The 27,677-nt window shown below is 40.7% G+C and overlaps 1 protein-coding gene across 1 annotated transcript in view; it reads left to right on the top strand.

Annotated features, from left to right (window-relative positions):
• Nucleotides 1-27,677, top strand: part of adgrv1 (adhesion G protein-coupled receptor V1) — a 513,902-nt gene that overhangs the window by 23,359 nt on the left and 462,866 nt on the right. The window contains exons 2-3 of the mRNA XM_061980535.1: nucleotides 17,468-17,655; nucleotides 20,387-20,536. Of these exons, the coding sequence (XP_061836519.1) occupies nucleotides 17,470-17,655; nucleotides 20,387-20,536 (336 nt within the window). The 5' untranslated portion in view covers nucleotides 17,468-17,469. The remainder of the gene's footprint in view (nucleotides 1-17,467; nucleotides 17,656-20,386; nucleotides 20,537-27,677) is intronic.

Here is a 27,677-nt window from a genome sequence, read left to right as displayed (position 1 = left end):
ATTTCCTATATGTATGGTTGAGAACACCAACTGATCTAAAAATACCAGCAATGAAAAACGACATGCAAAGTGCAATTATGGGCTTGTGAGTTGATCTGGTATGCAAGCTGTGGCCACACCGTCTGTGGGTGGCTTCTGGGGCAAGACTGTGCTGGTGGCCCCGCAATGTAAAACATGAGTGCAGTTTGAATGTAAAATGACTAAACCAGAGGGGAGAAGACTGTGAATTTTGAAAACAAGAACAGGAGAACACGATTAAAGTGTTTTCAGATTGTATTGTTGATTTATATTACCGTACTTTTCGGACTATAAGTCGCAGTTTTTTTCATAGTTTGGCCGGGGGTGCGACTTATACTCAGGAGCGACTTATGTGTGAAATTATTAACACATTACCGTAAAATATAAAATAATATTATTTAGCTCATTCACGTAAGAGACTAGACGTATAAGATTTCATGGGATTTAGCGATTAGGAGTGACAGATTGTTTGGTAAACGTATAGCATGTTCTATATTTTATAGTTATTTGAATGACTCTTACCATAATATGTTACGTTAACATACCAGGCACGTTCTCAGTTGGTTATTTATGCGTCATATAACGTACACTTATTCAGCCTGTTGTTCACTATTCTTTATTTATTTTAAATTGCCTTTCAAATGTCTATTCTTGGTGTTGGCTTTTATCAAATAAATTTCCCCCAAAAATGAGACTTATACTCCAGTGCGACTTATATATGTTTTTTTCCTTCTTTATTATGCATTTTCGGCCGGTGCGATTTATACTCCAGAGCGACTTATAGTCCGAAAAATACGGTACTCTTTTAGCATTTATGCCTTTTTAAATCCTCTAAATAGCTTTCACCTACACACACTTATAAACTCTTCCTGTGCTCTTAATACACTTGATACACACTACGGTTGTACGGTATACCGGTATTAGTACAGTACCGCGACACTAATGAATCATATTTGGTACTATACCGCCTCTGAAAAGTACCGGTATAGGATAGTATAGTATAGAAAAGTATAGTATCAAGTCGATACTAGTATGAGTATGTTGATATTTTTTGGCATCACATCTTCTTTCGTTTTTTTAAAATATACATTATGTTTATAATCTCAGGAAATATGTCCTTGGACACACGAGGACTTTGATTATGACCAATGTATGATACTGCAACGACTTGGTATCGGATTGATACCCAAATTTGTGGTATCATCCAAAACTAATGTAAAGTATCAAACAGCAGAAGAATAAGTGATTATTACATTTTAACAGAAGTGTAGATAGAACATGTTAAAGGAGAAAGTAAGAAGATATTAACAGTAAATGAACAAGTAGATTACTAATTCATTTTCTACCACTTGTCCTTAATAATTTTGACAAAATAATAGAATGAAAAATGACACAATATGTCACTGCATACGTCAGCAGCTAAATTAGGAGTACAGTATGTTCACTATTTTATTTAAGGACAAACTTGCAATAAGAAGAAACATATAAAAAGTACCAATGATTGCCACACACACACTAGGTGTGGCGAAATTATTCTCTGCATTTGACCCATCACCCTTGTTCACCCGCTGGGAGGTGAGGGGAGCAGTGAACAGCAGCGGTGGCCGCGCCTGGGAATAATTAATGGTGATATAATCCCCAATTCCAACCCTTGATGCTGAGTGCCAAGCAGGGAGGTAATGGGTCCCATTTTTGTATAGTCTTTGGTATGACTTTAACTCACAACCTACCGATCTTCCGATTTTTTTTTTAATACATTTTTTTATTTTTTATTAATCAATCCAACAAAACAATACACAGCAATACCATAACAATGCAACCCAATTCCAAAACCAAACCCGACCCAGCAACACTCAGAACAGCAATAAACAGAGCAATTGAGAGGAGACACAAACACGACACAGAACAAACCAAAAGTAGTGAAACAAAAATGAATATTATCAACAACAGTATCAATATTAGTTACAATTTCAACATAGCAGTGATTAAAAATCCCTCATTGACATTATCTTATTTATAAAAAAAACAAAAAACAAAACAAAAACAAAAAAACGAACAATAGTGTCACAGTGGCTTACACTTGCATCGCATCTCATAAGCTTGACAACACACTTTGTCCAATATTTTCACAAATATAAAATAAGTCATATTTTTGGTTCATTCAATAGTTAAAACAAATTTACATTGTTGCAATCAGTTGATAAAACATTGTCCTTTACAATTATAAAAGGTTTTTACAAAAATCTACTACTATGCTTGCATGTCAGCAGACTGGGGTAGATCCTGCTGAAATCCTATGTATTGAATGAATAGAGAATTGTTTTGAATCGGAAAAATATCGTTTTTGAATCGAGAATTGCGTTGAATCGGGAAAAAAAATCGATTTATAATCGAATCGTGACCCCAAGAATCGATATTGAATCAAATCGTGGGACACCCAAAGATTCGCAGCCCTACTGAGTAGGTTTATATGTTAAATGTACCGTAAAATTTTTTGTTAAAATAATGTAATTTTTTGTGGTCCCCTTTATTTAGAAAAGTACTGAAAAGTATCAAAATAATTTTGATACCGGTACCAAAATATCGGTATCGGGACAACACTAATACACACTAAAACAGACATAATTTAATATGAAACTTCAATGAGGAACTCAAATCTCAATGGTACTTTAAAATCCGCAATGCACTGAGACTATTGTAGGTGAACCACAAAGTGGTAAAGGGAACACTGCCCTGGTCTCATGTTTGATCACACTTTAAAGGCACATTTTTGCAGAAACCTACTGATGTGTGGGTATGTCCATGTGTTGCTATTCAGCTTGTATCCTCCTTTGACAGTTAAGTGTGTGTTTGTGTGTGTTTACCAGTCGAATGTAACCAGAAACCATTCCGCTTGGGCGTCTCAGGACCAGGGCAGCCTCATGGCTTAGAAGCCACATAGAAAAGCCCTTGATTAAAACGCTACACATTGATGTCAAACACACCCTCCAACAGTCCTATAGTGGGAAATAATTATGGGAAAGCAAAAATCCACAATCTAATTATAGTCACAACATATTTTCAATTGGAAGTCTTGTTTATTTTGAATAATGTAAAGAGGAATGATGACTCTTGCTGTCAAACACACGTAGGGTAAGTGCTATGCAGAGAATCCTGCGGTGTCACCCTTAACTACAGCTATCCATAAAGTTTAAGGCTTACATTAAATAATTCAAGCAGAAGATTATGACACACCAGCCACTGTTAGGCGAAACCCAAGAGGCGTCCTCGTCTTGCCACCCAGCAACCAGACACCTCCTCAGCATGTCCGACTGGGATATCTAAAAGATCGGCGAGTATGTGCAAGGGACCCAATGCAACAATGTGTTGACACTGCTGGGCTGATAGGTGACTTGGGCCAAGCCACCCCAGGCTGTATTATCAGCGTGTCTGGTCAGTGTACTCTGGAAAATACTTATCCATCCAACCCTTCCAGTTTCTGTCGATCTGGGGCCTATCCCAGTAGGAGTCAACGTTACTCTGGACTGATTGCCCCCCAGTTACTGATTTGGACACAACCACTCATAATCACTCACATATACCTGGAGGGTTTACAATTGGGCTAGCACAGGGGTCGGCAACCCAAAACGTTGAAAGAGCCATATTGGACCAAAAATACAAAAAACAAATCTGTGTCATGTCTGTGTGATCATGTTTGTTTTAGTCATGTTCGGTTTTGTTTTTGGACTTGTTGTGCACTTTTGTTTGTTTTGTCACCATAGCAACCATTAGTTTTCACCTGTCACGTCACGCACCTGTTTCACGTTTTGAGTCACGCACCTGTTTTCACTAATCATGTCTGTAGTATTTAAGTTCATTGTTTTCAGTTTGTCTTTCTGGCGACATCCCACATTTATACTGTCACGACTGGGACTGTGGCGTGGTTTGTTCTCCCGAGGTGCAAAAGATTTGGACCGGATGTGGCGTGAAGGGGAGTACATGATTTATTTTAACACCATAACTACAAAAAAAAGAAGCAAACAAAAGGCGCGCACAAGGGCGGAAGTACAAAACTTGACTATAAACACACAACGGCAGAAACTATGAACAATGAAACAAAACTTGCAAACTATGGCATGAATAAAGAAAACTTACTTGGATGAGAAAACGGCATGAAAAAGCGCAGCAAGGGTCATAAGGATGTGCGGAGAGTGTGTCAGGGGTATGAATGCGGATGTTGCCAGAAAGACAAACTGAAAACAATGAACTTAAATACTACAGACATGACTCAAAACGTGAAACAGGTGCATGACGTGACAGGTGAAAACTAATGGTTGCTATGGTGACACAACAAACAAAAGTGTACACAAAGTCCAAAAACAAAACCGAACATGACTAAAACAAAACATGATCACACAGACATGACAATCTGTCTGGAGCCGCAAAAAATGAAAAGCCGTATATAAGTCTTATAATGAAGGCAACACATGACGTAAGTGTCTATATTAGCTATAATAGCCTACTATCAAAATGACTATGTGTCGCAGGCTTAAGCAAATCTTTGTTGACAGAAGTGTTGCTAATGTTTGCTGTGGTCTGGAACAACATGGCACACAAAACAACTATGTGAAATGCAGCCAATATGTGTCATGAGACATGCAAAACAAAATTGTATACAAAGAGGATAAAAGTAAAGGATATTAAATTAGCTCAAATATACCTACAAATGAGGCATAATGATGCAATATGTACATACAGCTAGCCTAAATAGCATGTTAGCATTGATTAGCTTGCAGTCATGCACTGACCAAATATGCCTGATTAGCACGCCAACAAGTCAATAACATCAACAAAGCGCACCTTTGTGCATTCACGCACAGTATAAAACTTTTGGTGGACAAAATGAGACAAAGACTGATTGATTGATTGAGACTTTTAGTAGTAGATTGCACAGTACAGTACATATTCCGTACAATTGACCACTAAATGGTAACACCCGAATAAGTGTTTCAACTTGTTTAAGTCGGGGTCCACGTTAGAAGGAGTGGAAGATTTTTTTTTTTATAGAGTTTTATTTGAAATAGGGACAGATACAAAAACATAGACATCTGAAACAGTTATCCAATGTATGCATCATAGTGTTTGTAGCCAAAGCTAATTTACAACACGTGTCCCCCTTTTACATGTAAACAAACTGTTGCGTCACAGTCCACACTATGGTGAGTTCAAGAACCGCTGAAATTCATAGGACAAAACGATGTTCACCAAATACTCTCGCCAGTGAAGCATACACACAAACATATTAAACAGTGGGCTTTCTAACATTTGGGAAGGTTTGTGTCATGTTTGTCCTCAAAGAAAAAACATACTAAAACAAAAAAGTATTTCTCCCCCATTTTTTCCATTTTCAATCCTTTTTTAAATATGCTCCAGGGAGCCACAAGGTTGGCACTAAAGAGCCGCATGCGGCTCGAGAGCCGTGGGTTGCTGACCCCCAGTGAGAAGTCGAATGAACCTGCAAAGCAACTGAAAAGCCACACTTTTGATGTGTTTGCATTAGAATAGTTTTTCGTAGCTGGAAAACATAAACATTTGGAAAGAGATCATGCAAACTCTGGTAATGGTCTTGTGCAAAAACTGAAGAAAACAGGTGCATTTGTTAGTACGTCACAATAAAAGTTATTTTAGTTATTTTGCTTCTTTACCAACTGCTGTCTGGGCTTTCGTATTACAGCATTGTAAGATGTTTCTGCAGGTCCAATTTTCCATAATCAAAAAGGAAAAAAAGAGCTCCTATTGTATTCAGTCGGGAAAATAAACAGTGAAGATACTTTTCTTTATATAGGATTTAATTAAAACCTAATTGGACAAGTGTCTTCCATTATAGATGGTTGCTATATTCTGCACCCCAGAGAAGGCAACATTACATATTACATACACACCGTGTGTGTGTTCCTGGAAATAGTGTATAACGAGATTAAAGATAATAATGAGTCATCTAAGTGAGATCCCAGTATAAGTCAATAGAAACAATAAAATGTGAATGTTCACACTGTGAACTCTTTTTAGTTGTGCTGTTTTTGGCTTGGACTGATATTTCTGGCCCTTGCAGTACATTTCATTTGCTTTGAATTTTTAGTGATGGACAGGGTGTTTTTATGCATTTGTGCCCGGGCCAATCACCAGCTGTGTTTTTCATGCCTAAAACCTTGATATTTTTTGGATACACATTCTGTCTGTGGCAGCGCGGCTGGGTAAAGCCGTGGCTTCATGTGCATGTGTGTGCATGGATATAACATCGCTCTGTGGTGCAGCTATATCAGTGTCAGAGGTCTGCGCCAAGCGCTCCATGCTGCCTGCTTCTTGACAGACAGATCCTTGGTCTGCTGGTAACCCCTGGGGTCACGGTTGGCACATCAGAAAACACCAGAACAAAAATAGCCCGCCAATTATAAAACAGACCTGTGCCATTCACACAACATCTGCTCTCTATTAGGCACTTTAAAGGGTGATATTCTTGGTCAATGGATAGGACCAAAAGGGACCATCATTCATTTCTGAGACGAGGTGTTTTGGAGTTTAGCTCATGGGATCCACGACTCTTTGATACCAGGATATATAAGATATTTTCTTTACTAGATATAAGACAGACAGCGGAGACAAAGTGGTAATTGTTAGGCTGGTATCTTGATTGTGAAATGGTTAATTAATTTTGTCTTGAAACAGATAAGGTCAAACGGAGTACAATAGAGTTTGCTGTCTAAAGATGACAACACACATACACTATATTGCCAAAAGTATTTGGCCACCTGCCTTGACTGACATATGAACTTGACGTGCCATCCCATTCCTAACCCATAGGGTTCGATATGATGTCGGTCCACCTTTTGCAGCTATTACAGCTTAAACTCTTCTGGGAAGGCTGTCCACAAGGTTGCAGAGTGTGTTTATAGGAATTTTCGACCGTTCTTCCTAAAGCGCATTGGTGAGGTCACATACTGATGTTGGTCGCGAAGGCCTGGCTCTCAGTCTCCGTTCTAATTCATCCCAAAGGTGTTCTATCGGGTTCAGGTCAGGACTCTGTGCAGGCCAGTCAAGTTCATTCACACCAGACTCAGTCATCCATGTCTTTATGGACCTTGCTTTGTGCACTGGTGCACAGTCATGTTGGAAGAGGAAGGGGCCTGCTCCAAACTGTTCCCACAAGGTTGGGAGGATGGAATTGTCCAAAATGTTTTGGTATCCTGGAGCATTCAAAGTTCCTTTCAGTGGCTACTACTCAGTGTCAGCCCTGAGATCGGTAGGTTGTGAGTTCATACCACAGACTATAAAAATGGGACCCATTACCTCCCTGCTAGGTACTCAGCATCAAGGGTTGGAATTGGGGGTTAAATCACCAAAATGATTCCCGGGCGCAGCTAACACTGCTGCTCACTGCTCCTCTCACCTCCCAGGGGGTGAGGGTGATGCAGAGGATAATCTCACCACACCTAGTGTGTGTGTGACAATCATTGCTACTTTAACTTTTTTAACTTTAACTTTCACTGGAACTAAGGGGCCAAGCCTAATTCCTGAAAAACAACCCCACACCATAATTCCTCCTCCACCAAATGTCACACTCGGCACAATGCAGTCCGAAATGTACCGTTCTCCTGGCAACCTCCAAACCCAGACTCGTCCATCAGATTGCCAGATGGAAAAGCGTGATTCATCACTCCAGAGAACACGTCTCCACTGCTCTAGAGTCCAGTGGTGACGTGCTTTACACCACTGCATCCCACGCTTTGCATTGGACTTGGTGATGTATGGCTTAGATCAGTGGTTCTTAACCTGGGTTCGATCGAACCCTAGGGGTTCGGTGAGTCGGGCTCAGGGGTTCGGCGGAGGTCAACACATTTGATAATCAAAAAGGTCAACCAACGAGCGAGATTTCTCTATAGAATCTCCTCTCTGGTCAACAAAAGCACCATGAGGATTCTAGCGGGAACTCTCGTTCAACACTTTTTCGATTACACATGCACCTGCTGGTACCCTAGCACCTCCAAAACCCTCAAAACTAAACTCCAAACATCCCAGAATATGCTAGTCAGGTTACTTCTAGACCTCTACCCCAGATCAGATCTCACTCCTACCCACTTCTCCAAAGTGGGCTGGCTCAGGGTGGAGGACAGAGTAAAACAACTTGCACTGAGCCTAGTCTATAAAATCCGCTACACCTCCCTGATACCGAAGTACATGTCAAACTACTTCCTTAACGTAAATGACCGCCATAACCACAACACCAGGGGGAGCTACACTAACCACGTTAAACCCAGATTCCGATCTAACAAAGGTCTTAACTCATTCTCTTTCTATGCCACATCAATGTGGAATGCGCTCCCAACAGGTATAAAAGAAACGGCATCTCTATCCTCCTTCAAAACCGCAATAAAAGTACACCTCCAGGCAACTTCAACCCTAAACTAACACTCTCCCCGGATTGTTAATAATCAAATGTAAACAATCAAATGCAGATATTTTTCTTATGCATTCTGATCTCTCTCTCTCTCTATCTCTCTCTCTCTATGTCCACTACTTGCTGTACATATCCTACCAAGTCAGACCTACACTGTTTCAATATCCATTTCTCTGTTCTCAATTGTTGATGACTGATAATAACAACCCAACTTAATCCTCCTCCCCTCCACACCCCAAATTGTAAATAATGTAAATAATTCAATGTATACACCCTGATGATTATCTTGTGTGATGACTGTATTATGATGATAGTATATATGATAATATATGTCTGTATCATGAATCATTTTAAGTGGACCCCGACTTAAACAAGTTGAAAAACTTATTCGGGTGTTACCATTTAGTGGTCAATTGTACGGAATATGTACTTCACTGTGCAACCTACTAATAAAAGTCTCAATCAATCAAAAAAAAACGACTCATCGTGTAAATAAAAACTTCTCCCTATCAGCGTATTACGGATACGGCAACAGCAGAAGTCAGACTGATTTGCAGGTGTGTAATTTGTTGTGAGTTTATGCACTGTTGGTTTTGTTGTTTGAACAAGGTGATGTTCATGCACGGTTCATTTTGTGCACCAGTAAAAAAACATGGTAACACTTTAGTTTGGGGAACATATTCACCATTAATTAGTTGCTTATTAACATGCAAATTAGTTACATATTGGCTCTTAACTAGTCATTATTAACCCTCTAACCCTGGCCCTAACCCTCTAACCCTAACCAAAAAACTCTAAATTAAGTCTTTGTTACTTAGAATATGTTCCCCTAGTGTCCAAAAAACTCTAAATTAAGTCTTTGTTACTTAGAATATGTTCCCCATACTAAAGTGTTACCAAAAACATATAACTTTGTCTTGAATTTGAAAAAAAAAAACATTTTATTTTTCACTAAAGAAGGGTTCGGTGAATGCGCATATGAAACTGGTGGGGTTCGGTACCTCCAACAAGGTTAAGAACCACTGGCTTAGATGCAGCTGTTCGGCCATGGAAACCCATTCCATGAAGCTCTCTGCGTACTGTACGTGGGATAATTGGAAGGTCACTTGAAGTTTGGAGCTCTGTAACAACTGACTGTGCAGAAAGTCTTTGCACTATGCGCTTCAGCATCCGCTGACCCCTATCCATCAGTTTACGAGCCCTACCTGAGTTGCTGTTGTTCCCAAACTCTTCCATTTTTTTTATAATAAAGCCGACCGTTGACTTTGGAATATTTAGGAGCGAGGACATTTCACGACTGGATTTGTTGCACAGGTGGCATCCTATGACAGTTCCACGCTGGAAATGACTGAGCTCCCGAGAGCGGCCCATTCTTTCACAAATGTTTGTAGAAACAGTCTCCATGCCTAAGTGCTTGATTGTATACACCTGTGGCCGGGCCAAGTGATTAGGACACCTGATTCTGATCATTTGGATGGGCGGACAAATACTTTTGGCAATATAGTGTACGTTATGGGAAGTTATGCTGTAACCACGCAGGCCTCCCCTCCGTTTAACACCTCTCCCTCTGTGAATAATGCTGCCTCAGCATTATTCAACTTAACAAAACAATTGCATTGAGCTCAAAGCACCCTCTTGAAAATATTTGTTTATCTAAAGATGAAGTAAAAGTACCGTAGTTAAATGTCCATATACAATACGTGCAAAGATAACTAAAGTTATGTAAAGAATCTCTGAGGAACATTGTGACAACCCCAGGAGTTGCACAAAATAACTGGAATTTAATTGCATGAACTACAGGATTTATTCAGACCCAACCTCCCTTTGTCCTGCAACACACTCGCTTCTCTTCCCCCTAAGCCTAAACCCTGTGTCCCTCGCCACCCACCGACTTTAAATCCTTTTTTGATTGGATTCCCCTGCCCACTTTCCAAATACAAACATTAATATCCATAGACTTAGAGGCCAAATCAATTAATAAACAAGTGTTACCTGACTAAAACTGCAATCGTGCTGCTCATCAACCGATCTTACAGTATGACAACATTCCCCCGCATCCAACTTCTCCATGCTCTTTTTCAAACTTGTTCTTGAAGGCCTACTGAAACCCACTACTACCGACCACGCAGTCTGATAGTTTATATATCAATGATGAAATATTAACGTTGCAACACATGCCAATACGTTGGCATGTGTTATACAATATACAATTGTTAGCTTACTAAAGTGCAATTTTAAATTTCGCGCGAAATATCCTGCTGAAAGCGTCTCGGTATGATGACGCCTGCGCGTGACGTCACGGATTGTAGAGGACATTTTGGGACAGCATGGTGGCCAGCTATTAAGTCGTCTGTTTTCATCGCAAAATTCCACAGTATTCTGGACATCTGTATTGGTGAATCTTTTGCAATTTGTTCAATGAACAATGGAGACAGCAAAGAAGAAAGCTGTAGGTGGGAAGCGGTGTATTGCGGAAGGTGTTTTGCCGGATAAAGCACCCCCGCCGTAGAATGCACCCCCTGACTAGTGTCAACACAGCCGGTGTTTCATTGTTTACATTCCCGAAAGATGACAGTCAAGCTTTACCATTGGCCTGTGGAGAACTGGGACAACAGAGACTCTGACCAGGAGGACTTTGAGTTGGATACGCAGACACGGTACCGTGAGTACGCATGCAGCTGCGGCTTCCAAACATTTGATTGCTTGCCCGTACGTGAGTGCCGCTATGTGCATGTCACGTACGTAACTTTGGGGACTTTGGGGAAATATATGTGCTGTATGAACTTTGGGGAGGTGAACGGTACTTTGGGCTGTAGGATTGAGTGTGTTGTGCAGGTGTTTGAGTTGTATTGGCGGGTTATATGGACGGGAGGGGGGAGGTGTTTGTTATGCGGGATTAATTTGTGGCATATTTAATATAAGCCTGGTTGTGTTGTGGCTAATAGAGTATATATATGTCTTGTGTTTATTTACTGTTTTAGTCATTCCCAGCTGAATATCAGGTGCCACCCGCCTCTCACAGCATCTTCCCTATCTGAATCGCTCCCACTGCCCTCTAGTCCTTCACTCTCACTTTCCTCATCCACAAATCTTTCATCCTTGCTCAAATTAATGGGGAAATCGTCGCTTTCTCGGTCCGAATCGCTTTCATTGCTGGTGGCCATGATTGTAAACAATGTGCAAATGTGAGGAGCTCCACAACCTGTGACGTCACGCTATTCGTCTGCTACCTCCGGTACAGGCAAGGCTTTTTTTTCAGCGGCCAAAAGTTGCAATCTTTATGGTCGATGTTCTCTACTAAATCCTTTCAGCAAAAATATGGCAATATCGCGAAATGATCAAGTATGACACATATAATGGACCTGCTATCCCCGTTTAAATAAGAAAATCGCATTTCAGTAGGCCTTTAAAGAGCATGTTCATACCCGTGCCAAGACAACATAGTGCACATTATGAATGAAAGACTCGGGTGGCATGGAGTTTGAGGGCAGTGGCCGCTATCTCCTCCACTGGCTCCACCCCGCTAGTCACGCTGTGTCGTTGTGTTGTGTTAACCATGACAACTGTCTGTGTGGCTCCATCCAGCTCCAGGATTATTCTATATAATTAGAGTGCAAGAGCAAGAAAATGTTGGCGGAGGAAGATGAAACTTTGTGCTCAATAAGTAAAACTACTGATTCGGTTACATTTCCTTTGGCTAGACGGGCAGAATTTGTGTGGTTAAGAGAAATGGCATGAACAGCCATGCCCATGACAGCATGAGGATAACAGCTGGTTGAATTATGGGACTTTACCAGGTTGTTATACCACCATGACCAGCTGGCCAGCCTGTTTGTACATGTGGTTGCTCTTTTCTGCACAATGTGTAATTTCTCTCATGGAGAATTAGTTTTAACACACACAGGAAATAACAAACCCTCTTTATGTAACCGCTCAATCAACAATCATTATATAGGCTCAGCGATCATCATCTTTAAATGTTTCTATGATGTATTCTGACAATATATTCAATGTAACTACAGTATTTTTCGGAACATAGGGCGCACTGGGTTATATTAATGCCGAAGAGCAGGTCTATTGTCATACAAAATGTGCCGGATGACTACACCAGTGTTTTTCAACCACTAGTCTGATACAGTCTGGTGTGCGGTGGGAGATTATCTAATTTCACCTATTTAGGTTAAAGATATTTTTTGCAAACCAGTAATTATAGTTTGCAAATTATGTGTCGGTGCTGTCTAGAGCTTGGCAGAGTAACCGTGTAATATTCTTCCATATCAGTAGGTGGCAGCCAGTAGCTAATTGCTTTGTAGATGTCGGAAACAGCAGGAGGCAGCGTGCAGGTAAAAAGCTATCTGATGCATAAACCACAAATAAACAAAAGGTGAGTGCCCCTAAGAAAATGCATTGAAGCTTAGGGAAGGCTACGCAGAATGAAACTAAAACTGAACTGGCTACAAAGTAAACAAAAACAGAATGCTGGACGACAGCAAAGACTTACTGTGGAGCAGAGACGGCGTCCACAATGTACATCCGAACATGACATGAAAATCAACAATGTCCCCACAAAGAAGGATAAAAACAACTGAAGTATTCACGATTGCTAAAACAAAGTAGGGAAATATTGCTCGAAGGAAGACATGAAACTTCTACAGGAAAATACCAAAAAAAAAGAGAAAAAGCCACCAAAATAGGCGCGCAAGACAAGAACTAAAACACCACACAGGAAAACAGGAAAAAACTCCAAATAAGTCAGGGCGTGATGTGAAAGGTCGTGACAGTACACCTACTTTGAGACAAGAGCTATATTGATGCATGCTTGGTTATGGTTTAAAGTCATATCCAACAATTGCATCGACGACTTTTTACTGTCAACTGAGTTTTGTTTTTTAATGATTACTGCTGGTGGTGTGCCTCTGGATTTTTTCAGCGCAAAAAATTTACCTTGGCTCAAAAAAGGTTGAAAAACACTGAACTACACAACAGCAGGAACCAAAAGTTAAGAAAAGTTGGTTTTGCATAATTGGTCGAAACAAATCTCCAGATAATATGTCTCATTATAGATTAATTTTGGGGTCCTTATACACACACCATAACAATACCCGTATGTTGAAGCACAGTACGTCTGACTACGGTAGCCGTAATGCGCCGACAATGCATCAGGTCGTGCGACTTCGTAGCTTACCAAAGTCGTACTAAAACATTTTGACGAATTTTTGAGCGTCATGTGTAATGTTCTATATTCTCAATGAAAAATGTTGTTTTGGGCTTGCTTGCTTACTTGTACTTGCTAGCGTCATTTATTGAATAGGCGTCAGGCAGCAGTATCTCTTATATGTGACCCCATCTACTGGTCACACTTATCATTACACAATGTACCAAATAAAATTGCTTTGAGGTCGGTAAGCACAATTAGAAATAATAAATACATTAGGCGCACCGGGATATAAGGCGCACTGTCGATTTTTGAGAAAATGAAAGGATTTTAAATGCGCTTTATAATCCTAAAAATACGGTAGTGTCCTTTTATTGTTATCTGAGCCTGGTTTTATTGTTGTGTGAAAGCATTCACATACAAATTAGTCTAATTATTATTGTGCTCAATTGTTTCTTCTTCTCCCACATTTTGTATCTGATTCAAACCATTCCACTTTCAAAATGTTTGACTCATTCATGACACGCATGTTACCACTTTTTTTTTTTCAATTATCCCATGTTCCAAAATTCCCACATATGTCCACGTTAACACTTCCCACCCATGCCGGACATCCAAACAACAATTTTTCAAATTCTAAAAATCCCCGTTTTACCCGGAAATGACAAATTTTCACTTACAACTGTTTCCGCCTCTTTTCTTTTGACTACTTCTAGCACAACATTCCACTTATTTAGGATATTTAGGCTATTTTCTAAGTATGAAAAATTCACGGTTTTCCCACCTATCCAGAACACTTATTCTCTATTAAAAAGCGTTACTACTTTTACATTTTCAACCGATACAAATTATTGCAAAGTCAAAATGTTCCTTAGTCAATTGCTAGCATGCCAATGTTAGCTTGCTAGCTTTATTTTTTTAGCTATTTTTGCCAGCACCTTAGGGGTCCCCAAACTCAACCCGTGGGCCGTATCCGACCCGCCAGCGTTCACATTCTAGCCCGCGGGATGTCCCAAGTAAAAAAAATATATATACAGTACAGGCCAAAAGTTTGGACACACCTTCTCCTCATTCAATGCGTTTTCCTTACTTTCATGACTATGACACTTTAACACTGTTAGAAATATGCGACACACTGTGAACCCACACTAAACAAGAATGACAAACACATTTCGGGAGAACATCCGCACCGTAACCCAACATAAACACAACAGAACAAATACCCAGAATCCTTTGCAGCACTAACTCTTCCGGGACGCTACAAGGTGTGTGTGTGGGGGTGGGGGGGCGGGGTTTGGTGGTAGCGGGGGGTGTATTTTGTAGCGTCCCGGAAGAGTTAGTGTTGCAAAGGGTTCTGGGTATTTGTTCTGTTGTGTTTATGTTGTGTTACGGTGCGGATGTTCTCCCGAAATGTGTTTGTCATTCTTGTTTGGTGTGGATTCACAGTGTGGCGTATATTTATATATATATATATATATATATATATATATATATATATATATATATATATATATATATATATATATATATATATACATGTGTGTGTGTGTATGCGTATAAATATATAAATAAATAATAATGATAAATGGGTTGTACTTGTATAGCGCTTTTCTACCTTCAAGGTACTCAAAGCGCTTTGACACTACTTCCACATTTACCCATTTACACACACATTCACACACTGATGGAGGGAGCTGCCATGCAAGGCGCTAACCAGCACCCATCAAGAGCTAGGGTGAAGTGTCTTGCTCAGGACACAACGGACATGACGAGGTTGGTACTAGGTGGGGATTGAACCAGCGACCCTCGGGTTGCGCACGGCCACTCTCCCACTGCGCCACGCCGTCCCTATACATGTATATATGTATGTGTATGTATGTATGTATATATATATTTATATACTGTATATATGTATGTATGTATGTATGTATATATGTATGTATATATGTATGTATATGTATGTATGTGTGTATATGTATGTATTTTACAAACACAAATAGATAGCTCATACCCCTGCCAAATTCCTTTAACCCAATGTCGCCCCTGAGTCAAAAAGTTAGCATGCTAGCTTTTTTAGCTCATTTTGTAGGTGTGCTCCATAGAGTCGTATATTTTGTTACTTGACAATATCTGGCTCGTGTGCTAACTGTTGGCATTTCAGTTTGGCTTTTCAGCATTCATATCATATTAAGTATCTACTTGTTGAAATGCGTTCAGTTATTTCCAATGTTTCCTTTGTCATGAGGTTTTTTTCTGTTGGACTGGTGAACATGGTATCAGAGACGGGATGTTGCCCATGTGCTGGGACCGCAGAATCAATTCTCCCACCCTGATGTGTTGAAAGTAGAGCTGGGCGATATGGCCTTTTTTTAATATCTCGATATCTTTAGGACATATCACGATACACGATATATATCTCGATATTTTGCCTTAGCCTTGAATGAACACTTGATGCATATAATCACAGCAGTATGATGATTCTATGTGTCTACATTAAAACATTTGTGTTCATACTGCATTAATATATGCTACTTTTAAACTTCCATGCAGAGAGGGAAATTACAACTAAGTCAATTTACCAAAAGTGTATTTATTAAACAGTTATTAAGCAGTGGCACAAACATTCATGTCATTTCAAAACAGAAATTGCAAAATTGTCAGTCATTTTAAAACAAGCTATTAGTGCACTTTTGTGCATGATGTCACTAAGATGACATATCAAAACAACACTAAATTAAAGTGCACTTTTTGTACAGAACGCCACTACAATAGTTTAAAACAAATAAAGTGCACTTTTGTGCATGATGTCACACAAGATATTTCAATAACTGTCAAATAAAAATTAGCTGCATAATAGGAAATCAAATTGTGTACGTCCTTCGCTATGTGGTAGGTTCCTATCCAATCTACTAATGAAAGTCTCAATCCTGCGGACGTTATCTCCTTTTGTTGTTGACATTTTTTTTCATACGGTGTTGATCTGGAGTTGTTTTGATGGTGTGGGCGTGTGGCACCGAACGGAGATGTTGACATGTGGAGTAAGCACTCTTCATTCTCTAGCAGGTGACTTTTCAAATGATGCTACATATTAGCAGTAATGCTACTTTTTGTAGCAATGCTTTTTCCCCAGACTTGACAACCTACGGTTGTCTGTTCGACATATTCCCACTTGAAGCCAAACCACCGCCAGACGATGGACCCCCTGTTGTTTTTCTTGGGAATTAATTATTCCTTCATTTGTTACCAGATTCGCACCTTCTTTCTCTCGTATTACCGCTCGCACCACTCTGCTAGCATCACAGCTAATGTTACCCATACTGCTACCTCTCTGCTCCGCGAGGGCGTATACATATGTGACGTATGACGTATGACGTGACAGTATGTGACGTATGTAAGAAGGTGCGCTTGTCTGTCTGTGAGAAGGACAGACAAAAAAGAGTGGGAAGAGCCTGTAGTGTAATGCCTGCAGCTAAAAGCAACTGCGTGAGAACGTATACTCGAATATCACGATATAGTCATTTTCTATATCGCACAGAGACAAACCCGCGATATATCGAGTATATCGATATATCGCCCAGCCCTAGTTGAAAGCAATTGTTGTACCTGTATCTTACCATCACACGAGGCACTGATATTGTCATGCATCTATTTATTTAATTACAGAATGCTTTGTTGAATAAATGCCAGAGCAACGATTACGGCTCTGATGAGACTATATTGTGGGATCTCCATTTGAAAGAGGTTCCATTTATAAACCATACCTGGAAGGTTACTTAAAGGTTGGAGCTACTAAATGAACTCCTGGAATGGAATGCTTGTCTTTAATTTGGAAAATGTTCTTTATTTGAATTTTTTCGTAGGAATGCCCACTATCCTCCAGTTTGCCGGGTTGGTTCTGGCTCTGTCCATCTCTGGCACAACATCCGAGTCAGCCACTCTTCGGTTCTCGGGGCAAACGGACTTTGTCGTCAACGAGAGCAGCACAGCTGTGGTCCGGCTGGTCGTGGAGAGGGTGGGAGACCCCGTCAATGTCACCGCCTTGGTTCTGGTACGCTACGTGACATGTTTTCACTGTTTTACTGAACAACACGCAGGTACTATGTCAGATAATGTTGCTATTTATATTCGGGGAATCAGTCTTTACCCGGTCAGATATTCCATTCTTTGACATCAAAGTTCCTGTATGTCAGCAGGAACTGTTTGGAAAACTCAGTAGTTTGGTTTTACGGGCTCCACATGACGGCTGGTGTCACATGTTCACAGCTGGTGTCTAACAAGGCGAGCTGGAAATGCAGTAGAATGGTGCAGAAAAGTGCTTTATGTCTTCAAAAAAATTACTCTTGAATTAACTATTAAACATGGTATTTCCTTGAAAGTATTATTTGTGAAAGAGTTACACATACAGTCGTGGTCAAAGTTTACATACACTTGTAAAGAACATAATATCATGGCTGTCTTGAGTTTCTAATCATTTCTACAAGTCTTATTTTTTGTGATAGAGTGATTGGAGCACATACTTGTTGGTCACAAAAAACATTAATGAAATTTGGTTCTTTTATGAATTTATTATGGGTCTACTGAAAATGTGACCAAATCTGCTGGGTCAAAAGTATACATACAGCAATGTTAATATTTGCTTACATGTCCCTTGGCAAGTTTCACTGCAATAAGGCGCTTTTGGTAGCCATCCACAAGCTTCTGGCAAGCTTTTGGTTGAACTTTTGACCACTCCTCTTGACGAAATTAGTGCAATTTCACTAAATTTGTTGGTTTTCTGACATAGATTTGTTTCTTCAGCATTGTCCACACGTTTAAGTCAGGACTTTTGGGAAGGCCATTTTAAAACCTTAATTAATTGTAGCCTGATTTAGCCATTCCTTTACCACTTTTGACGTGTGTTTGGGGTCATTGTCCTGTTGGAACACCCAACTGCGCCCAAGACCCAACCTCCGGGCTGACGATTTTAGGTTGTCCTGAAGAATTTGGAGGTAATCCTCCTTTTTCATTGTCCCATTTACTCTGTGAAAAGCACCAGTTCCATTGGCAGCAAAACAGGCCCAGAGCATAATACTACCACCACCATGCTTGACGGTAGGTGTGGTGTTCTTGGGATTAAAGGCCTCACCTTTTACCATGAATTGATTAACGTGGACCCCGACTTAAACAAGTTGAAAAACTTATTCGGGTGTTACCATTTAGTGGTCAATTGTACGGAATATGTACTGTACTGTGCAATCTACTAGACTAAACTAGACTAGACTTCCTTTTGATTGTCATTCAAATTTGAACTTTACAGCACAGATAAGAACGAAATTTCGTTACATAAGCACATGGTAGTGCAGGATAAAAAAGCAATAAGGTGCATGTATAAATAAATAAATATATATAAATAATATATATAATATATATACAAAATAAATAAATATATCTAATATATATAAATAAATAAATAGATTACTGTACAGATAAATATATTGCACTTTTTCACATGCGTCCACGTTTATATTGTCTTTTTTATTCCAGCGAGTTAATCCATTTTGGGGGGAGTTGAGGGGATAATTTAATTATGATGCGTTCAAGAGTCTTACGGCCTGAGGGAAGAAGCTGTTACAGAACCTGGAGGTTCTGCTTCGGAGGCTGCGGAACCTCTTTCTAGAGTCCAGCAGTGAAAACAGTCCTTGGTGGGGTCGGAGGAGTCTTTGCAGATTTTCTGAGCCCTGGTCAGGCAGCGGCTTTTTGCGATCTCCTGGATAGGAGGAAGAGGAGTCGTGATGATCTTTTCCGCCGTCCTCACCACTCTCTGGAGAGATTTCCACTCTGAGGCATTGCAGGCTCTAGTCCTAATAAAAGTCTCAATCAATCAATCAAACCTTTTCTCCTCCTAACATATTGCTGGGTATTGTGACCAAACAGCTCCATTTTTTTTTCATCTGACCAGAGAACTTTCCTCCAGAAGGTCTTATCTTTGTCCATGTGATGTCAGATGAAACAAAAATGGAGCTGTTTGGCCACAATACTCAGCAATATGTTTGGAGGAGAAAAGGTGAGGCCTTTAATCCCAGGAACATCATCCCTACGGTCAAGCATGGTGGTGGTAGTATTATGCTCTGGGCCTGTTTTGCTGCCAATGGAACTGGTGCTTTACAGAGAGTAAATGGGACAATGAAAAAGGAGGATTACCTCCAAATTTTTCAGGACAACCTAAAATCATCAGCCCGGAGGTTGGGTCTTGGGCGCAGTTGGGTGTTCCAACGGGACAATGACCCCAAACACATGTCAAAAGTGGTAAAGGAATGGCTAAATCAGGCTACAATTAAGGTTTAAGAATGGCCTTCCAATAGTCCTGACTTAAACGTGTGGACAATGCTGAAGAAACAAGTCCATGTCAGAAAACCAACAAATTTAGCTGAACTGCATCAGTTTTGTCAAGAGGAGTGGTCAAAAATTCAACCAGAAGCTTGTGGATGGCTACCAAAAGTGCCTTATCGCAGTGAAACTTGCCAAACTTAACATTGCTGTATGTATACTTTTGACCCAGCAGATTTGGTCACATTTTCAGTAGACCCATAATAAATTCATAAAAGAACCAAACTTCATGAATGTTTTTTGTGACCAACAAGTATGTGCTCCAATCACTCTATCAAAAAGAAATAAGAGTTGTAGATATTATTGGAAACTCAAGACAGCCATGACATTATGTTCTTTACAAGTGTATGTAAACTTTTGCCCACGACTGTATATAAACATACAAATCACTACTTTTGCTGTATTTATTTCAGTTGGAGGGAGTGGACACTGGCGATTTTGAGGCTATTACTGCTGCAGCCTTTCTGCTGTCCACTGAACCCAGTAAGACCATCTTCATTGCCGTGAAGGACGATGACCTGCCTGAAGCTGACGAAACCTTTACCTTCAACCTCACTCTCCAGGTAAAAGGCCCAGTGTGTGGATTTACTGTCTACATTACTATTTTTGTGTACTGATGCTACCCCGGTTACCTTACAAACATCCCCTCCACCAAGTTACACTGCTTGGAGTCATCCGCCGACCAGCTTAACAGGGTAACTGCACTTTTTTCAAAATGTTGTCCATCGTTCACAATCTTAATGGAAGACAAAAACGTTCAATACTTTCTCTTTTTTGTGTGCACTTAATAGAAATAAACTGCCAGCAAGAGACAGCAAACAAAGCATGTAATGGGGATTCATTCATTTGTTCCGCCTACAAAGCCCTGTAAAAAAATATCCAATAACCGCCAACAAAGCGCCTGCATTTTAACCAAGCTAGAGCGACATTTGTTATTGTAGGAGCAATGTGAAATACATTATAGTGTGAAAGGACCACGATCTGTACTGACTGAGAAACAAGAACAATGATATGAACTACTACAAATAGACAACCAAATTACCGTATGTTCTGGGCTATAGAGCGCACCGGTATATACACTATATTGCCAAAAGTATTTGGCCACCCATCCAAATGATGAGTTGGGCTTGGCCCCTTAGTTCCAGTAAAAGGAACTTTGAATGCTCCAGGATACCAAACATTTTGGACAATTCCTTGCTCACAACTTTGTGGGAACAGTTTGGAGCGGGCCCCTTCCTCTTCCAACATGACCGTGCACCAGTGCACAAAGCAAGGTCCATAAAGACATGGATGACAGAGTCTGGTGTGGATGAACTTGACTGGCCTGCACAGAGTCCTGACCTGAACCCGATAGTACACATTTGGGATGAATTAGAACGGAGACTGAGAGCCAGGCCTTCTCGACCAACATCAGTGTGTGACCTCACCAATGCGCTTTTGGAAGAATGGTCACAAATTCCTATAAACACACTCCGCAACCTTGTGGACAGCCTTCCCAGAAGAGTTGAAGCTGTAATAGCTGCAAAAGGTGGATCGACATCATATTGAACCCTATGGGTTAGGAATGGGATGGCACTTCAAGTTCATATGTGAGTCAAGGCAGGTGGCCAAATACTTTTGGCAATATAGTGTAAGTCGCACCCAACAAATTTTAGGAAAAATTTTTTTTTCCATATACCGTATTTTCTGCACCATAAGCCGCCCTGGGTTATAAGCCGCGCCTTCAATGAACGGCATATTTCAAAACTTTGTCCACCTATAAGCCGCCCCGTGTTATAAGCCGCATCTAACTGCGCTAAAGGAATGTCAAAAAAACAGTCAGATAGGTCAGTCAAACTTTAATAATATATTAAAAACCAGCGTGATGTGGGCGCGCATGGAGTCGTATATCAACATGGACGGAGCTGCGTGAAAAAAGCCACCCGGCCTCTTCGCGTAAACTTACCTTAACCACTCGCTCATCTTTTCTTCATCCATCCATCCCTTCGAGTTAGCTTTTATGATGACGCCGGCTGGAAAGGTCTCTTTTGGCAAGGTCTTCCTTTTGAATATCACCATGGGTGGAAGTTTCTGGCCATTAGCATGGCAAGCTAGAACCACAGTGAAGGATGACTTCTCATTCCCTGTGGTGCGAATATTCACCGTACGTGCACCCGTTGTATCCACAGTGCGGTTCACAGGAATATCAAAAGTCAGTGGAACCTCGTCCATGTTGATAATGTTCTCTGGCCGGATCTTTTTTTCAGCTATCTTGTTTTTACAATATGCACGGAAAGTAGCCAGCTTTTCTTGAAAGTCTTTAGGCAGTTGCTGTGAAATAGTAGTCCGTGTGCGGATGGAGAGATTGCGTCTTTTCATGAACCGGAAACCTGTCGCTTAGTAGGAGCCATTTTGTGGTCTTTACAGATGTAAACACACAAAGGAAATGAAACGTAATATCCGCGCGCTTCTTCTTCTTCTACGCGGGCGGGTGGTTGCTTACAGTAGAAGAAGAAGCGCTTCCTGTTCTATGGGGGCGGGTGCTTACCTTGGCGGTTGCTTGCGTAGAAGAAGAAGCACTTCCTCTTCTACGGGGAAAAAAGATGGCGGCTGTTTACCGTAGTTGCGAGACCGAAACTTTATGAAAATGAATCTTAATATTAATCCATATATAAAGCGCACCGGGTTATAAGCCGCACTGTCAGCTTTTGAGTAAATTTGTGGTTTTTAGGTGCGGCTAATAGTGCGGAAAATACGGTACTACGTTGTGAAATTATTGATTTCCACAGAAAGATTTTGTAAATGTTTGTTTACATACCTTATTTGTTTCCAAACAGTGTCTGTAACACGGCAGTAAAACGGCTGATCAAACAAAACAGAAGTCATCGTCATGGACCCACTAGCCGCTGAAGCTAGCTCGAATTTGTGAAACTGAAACAATACAAAAAGAATGCTATTGTAAGTTAATAATACTAACACAGACACTCGTAAACCTGTTAGCATATCAGCTAATGCTAACGACGCTTGCTTCATTACATTACTATAGCACGTACACATACGTATGCGTGAAAACACTCTTACAGACATCACACATGTGACGGTTCAGTAAGTAAGAATTGTTTGAGTTATATTGTAAACCTTACAAGCGTTGCTTGGAGTGATGAATGAAGAATCCATACGAGTGTAAACGTTACGAAAGATTAGAAGACAGGACGGCACTTCTACTTCCAGTTCATAGCTTTAAACAACAGGAAACACTTGTAGGCTTTCACTCAGCAGCACCTGCAGTGAGCAAACTCTTCAAGTGTCTGCATTTGTTTTATGAAAACTATTTGCTTGATGGCCGTCAACGAAGAAAAATCCGTAAATTACCCTTTTATAATTCGCAGGATTCAAAGCGTAGGAAAAAAAGTAGCAGCTGATAGTCTCGAATTTACAGTATATGATTGTATGCCTGTCACTAAATGTATTTATAACGTTGTTAGAGGTTTTGAATGTTTTTTAGAGTGCTTTATGGGCGGAATAGCTGAAATCCCATTTCATGCCTTGTTAGCCGCCTATCGCCAGCAGTTTTTTTTTTACAGTTTAGAAGAAACAGAAAAGGAAAAGGAAATGTGTGTTCTTGTATCAGATTTTGGAGGATTGGCAAATTTCCCAAAAAAAGTGCTGTTCCCCTTCAACACCAGCTTCCGAGCAATGAGTTGTGGGGGCGTCTAGCATAGTAAGGTCTTTAGCTCAATGCTGTAGGCTCTTTGATGTGTGTTCTCCGTAGGACTTTACAAGGGTCAAACAGGGTGGGGAGGACGACATGACCAGAGTGCCTTTGAGGTTCTCATTTTAAAAGACACCGTTGTGAAAGGAAAGGGACTTTGACAGCCACAAGTTCAAAGCACTTTCTTATATTCTCCCACATGCCCTTTCCGTTATGTACTTTGTTCCACTCCCTGAACCCACTAGTAGATGAAAGCTTACTTTCATTTGTGGAATTTACCACTTTCCAAGTGAGGTATTGAGTCCAGACAGAATAGCGTAACGCACACAAGAGCGTAACGCACACAAGAGAGCTCGGGATGCCTTACACCTAGAGGCTTGTCTCCATGGTGTTATTGTGGCATTTAACTGTCACGTTTGACGGATGAGGTCAGCACGAAACCCTTGCGATGCGCTGATTGTCATCTTTGGAAAGCAAGACTGACATTCCTCACCACTTTCGTCTTTAGGTGACATCCGGATAGTTCTCCGTGGTGCACGCCCGTATTTAGCCTGCCAGAAAAGTGGAAGAAAAGATGAGGCCCGTCTATTTACACTACAGTGAAGACAAAGCTTTGGCCAAATGCCACCCTATCAGTTTACTGGAGAGCTGTCTGCAGGATGAATGTGTTCTGAAAGTGGGTTCACACATCCATCATCAAGGTAGAGCGGGAGAATGAGTCCGGATGTGAATTGTTTTTGTCAGCTGGTACTTCCCAGGCAGGTTGATCCTGCAAGTAATGTTGGTTAGAACGCAAATGTAAGCAGTGTTTTTACCACATTATATCTACTAAGGCAGCGTTTTTCAAACTTTTCTGAGCCAAGGCACATTTTTTTCCTTGCAGCACTAACTCTTCCGGGACGCTAAGGTGTGTGTGTGTGTGTGCGTGTGTGTGTGTGTGTGTGGGTGTGTGTGTGTGTGTGTGTGTGTGTGTGTGGTGGGGTGGGGGGTTGGTGGTAGCGGGGGTGTACTTTGCAGCGTCCCGGAAGACATTCGAAAGTTCTCTTGCCGTCTGAGAAGTGTTGTATCCCAAATAGCTGCAATCACTTTCTCTTAAGGTATTCATGTGTGATTTCCACAAGCATCTGTACATGTAGAAGAATGAGAAACACGGGCATGTCTGGATGACTCGCCTCCATCTTTCCAGTGGTTAGCTCCGAGTTACGAAACCGCTTTATTATGAAGCTGGCTGTGGCGCGTTCTTTCTGATGTCACTTCCTGTGTTCTGACGTCACTTCCTCTCAGAGCTCAGTTTGTAAACGATCAATGAGTCCATACAAAGCTAAGAGCCGGAGATTCAAGAAATACGCGGCGCACTTACCCGTGTAAAAATATGTTTGAGGAGGGGAACCTTAAACGCTGGTTTAGTGTGGCTGAAACGGGGCTTAGGCTAAATAATTATTGGTTTAAGGGGTTATCCGGCTTAGGGTCGACATAGCCTAAGACCCAGTCGAAGTGGAGGCACGTAAATAAGACCGCCCACAAAATGGCACAACCTGAAGATAGGGTCAAAAACCAGCTTGAAAACTGTCCATAAAACATAATCCATGCTGAATTTTAACCAAATAACCACAATTACCTGTTATGCAGAACACAAGGAAGTGTTTTGAATGTAGAAAAAAAAATCATTATTTAAAAAAAAAATGTATTTAACCTTTAACCAGGAAAATCCCATCGAGATAAATAACCTCTTTTTCAAGGGAGTCCTGGTCAAGAGGCAGAAAAGTTACACATTAAAATCACATTCACATTACACATCAAAATGACAGGATGGACATCAAGTAAAACAGTTACAGATAACTGAGGCTCCTTCAATCGCTCTCAGTTTAGATTTAAGTATTTAAGTATTCAAGGATAAAAATTCAGTCAGCTTCCATAATATGACCCCTTTAAGGATGTAGATTGACATTGTTTGACTGTACTACTTTTTGGTTAGGTTAGTGTCATAACGGCGTGGCGCAGTGGAAGAGTGGCCGTGCGCGACCCGAGGGTCCCTGGTTCAATCCCCACCTAGTACCAACCTCGTCATGTCCGTTGTGTCCTGAGCAAGACACTTCACCCTTGCTCCTGATGGGTGCTGGTTAGCGCCTTGCATGGCAGCTCCCTCCATCAGTGTGTGAATGTGTGTGTGAATTGGTAAATGTGGAAGCAGTGTCAAAGCGCTTTGAGTACCTTGAAGGTAGAAAAGCGCTATACAAGTACAACCCATTTATCATTTATTTATATAATCAATTGGTGGTGAACCCCGAGATGCAGAGATGGCAGGCGTAGCGCAGGAGAGCATGACTTTAATAGGATAACAGGAGACAGGAAACAGGATACCAGGAAACCAATCATCGAGCCCTGACTGGAGGGCGAGGCAGGCATAAATGGCAGCCAGCTGATTGACAACACGTGTGGCCAGGCTGCCAATCAGCAGTGGAAACTGAGCTCAGGAAGACAAGCAGGAAATGGAACCAAAATAGGAGCGCTGACAGGAAATAAACGGCAACCAAGGAAACACAACCCGACGTGAATGTGACAGATCGTCACAGTTAGGTTCATATTATAATGAGGCAAAAAATGAAATTTTAAATATTTGAGAATATCGTATTTTCCGGACTATATGAGCCACACCCACAAAAAACTTTAGAAGGAAAAATATTTTTCCATATATTAGCCGCACCGGACTATAAGCCGCAGATATATACATTGTAGAATGAGTTATTTACACAGACATATTTTGTAAATGTTTATTTACATACCATAATTGTTTCCAAACGGTGTCTGTAACAGGGCAGTAAAACGGCTTATCAAACAAAACAGAAGTCTTCGTCATGGACCCACTAGCTGCGGAAGCTAGCTCTCCAATCGATTAAACAGACTCAATCACTCCACGGTGAAGTTTTGGTAAATTTACAAAAATGAAACGATACAAAAATAATGCCATTCTAAATTAGTAATAAGTAATACGATTAGTTAAAGATAAAGTACCAATGATAGTCACACACACACAAGGTGTAGTGAAATTTGTCCTGTGCATTTGACCCATCCCCTTGTTCACCCCCTGGGAGGTGAGGGGAGCAGTGAGCAGCAGCATTTTTGGTGATTTAACCTCCAATTCCAACCCTTGATGCTGAGTGCCAAGCAGGGAGGTAATGGGTCCCATTTTTATAGTCTTTGGTATGACTCGGCCGGGGTTTGAACTCACAACCTACCGATCTCAGGGCGGACACTCTAACCATTAGGCCACTGAGTAGCTCATATTAGCTCATGCATCAAAACACTCCGACAGACATCACACATGGGCCGGTTTAGTAGGTAAGAATTGTTTTAGATATATTGTAAAACTTACAAACGTTACTTGGAGTGATGAATGAAGAATCCGTTTGAATAGAAACGCTAAGAACGACTTAGAAGATGGACAATTCAAAGCTCTAAAAAGCACCTGCAGTGAGCGAACTTGTCCAAAAGATAGTGCCATAGCACGAGCTATAACACACATTTTCAGTGTATTTGCTTGTTTTTTTAAAATAACTATTTGCATTATGGCTTTCAGCGAAGACATGTTAAAATATTAGCCGCACAGTTTAATAATCCGCAGGGTTCAAAGTGTAGGAAGAAAGTAGTGGCTTATAGTCTGGAATTTATGGTAATAACAATGCCTTATAAAATATTGAATGTACAGTCGTGATCAAAAGTTTACATACACTTGTAAAGAACATAATGTCATGGCTGTCTTGACTTTCCAATAATTTATACAAATCTCATTTTTTTGTGATAGAGTGATTGGAGCACATACTTGTTGGTCACAAAAAACATTAATGAAGTTTGGTTCTTTTATGAATTTATTATGGGTCTACTGAAAATGTGAGCAAATCTGCTGGGTCAAAAGTATACATACAGCAATGTTAATATTTGGTTACATGTCCCTTGGCAAGTTTCATTGCAATAAGGTGCTTTTGGTAGCCATCCACAAGCTACTGCTTGAATTT

This window comes from Nerophis lumbriciformis, linkage group LG20 (genome assembly GCF_033978685.3).
Source record: "Nerophis lumbriciformis linkage group LG20, RoL_Nlum_v2.1, whole genome shotgun sequence".
Lineage (NCBI taxonomy): Eukaryota > Metazoa > Chordata > Actinopteri > Syngnathiformes > Syngnathidae > Nerophis > Nerophis lumbriciformis.
The sequence above is the reverse complement of the archived record's forward strand: the minus strand, read 5'-3'. Positions and strand labels throughout refer to the sequence as shown.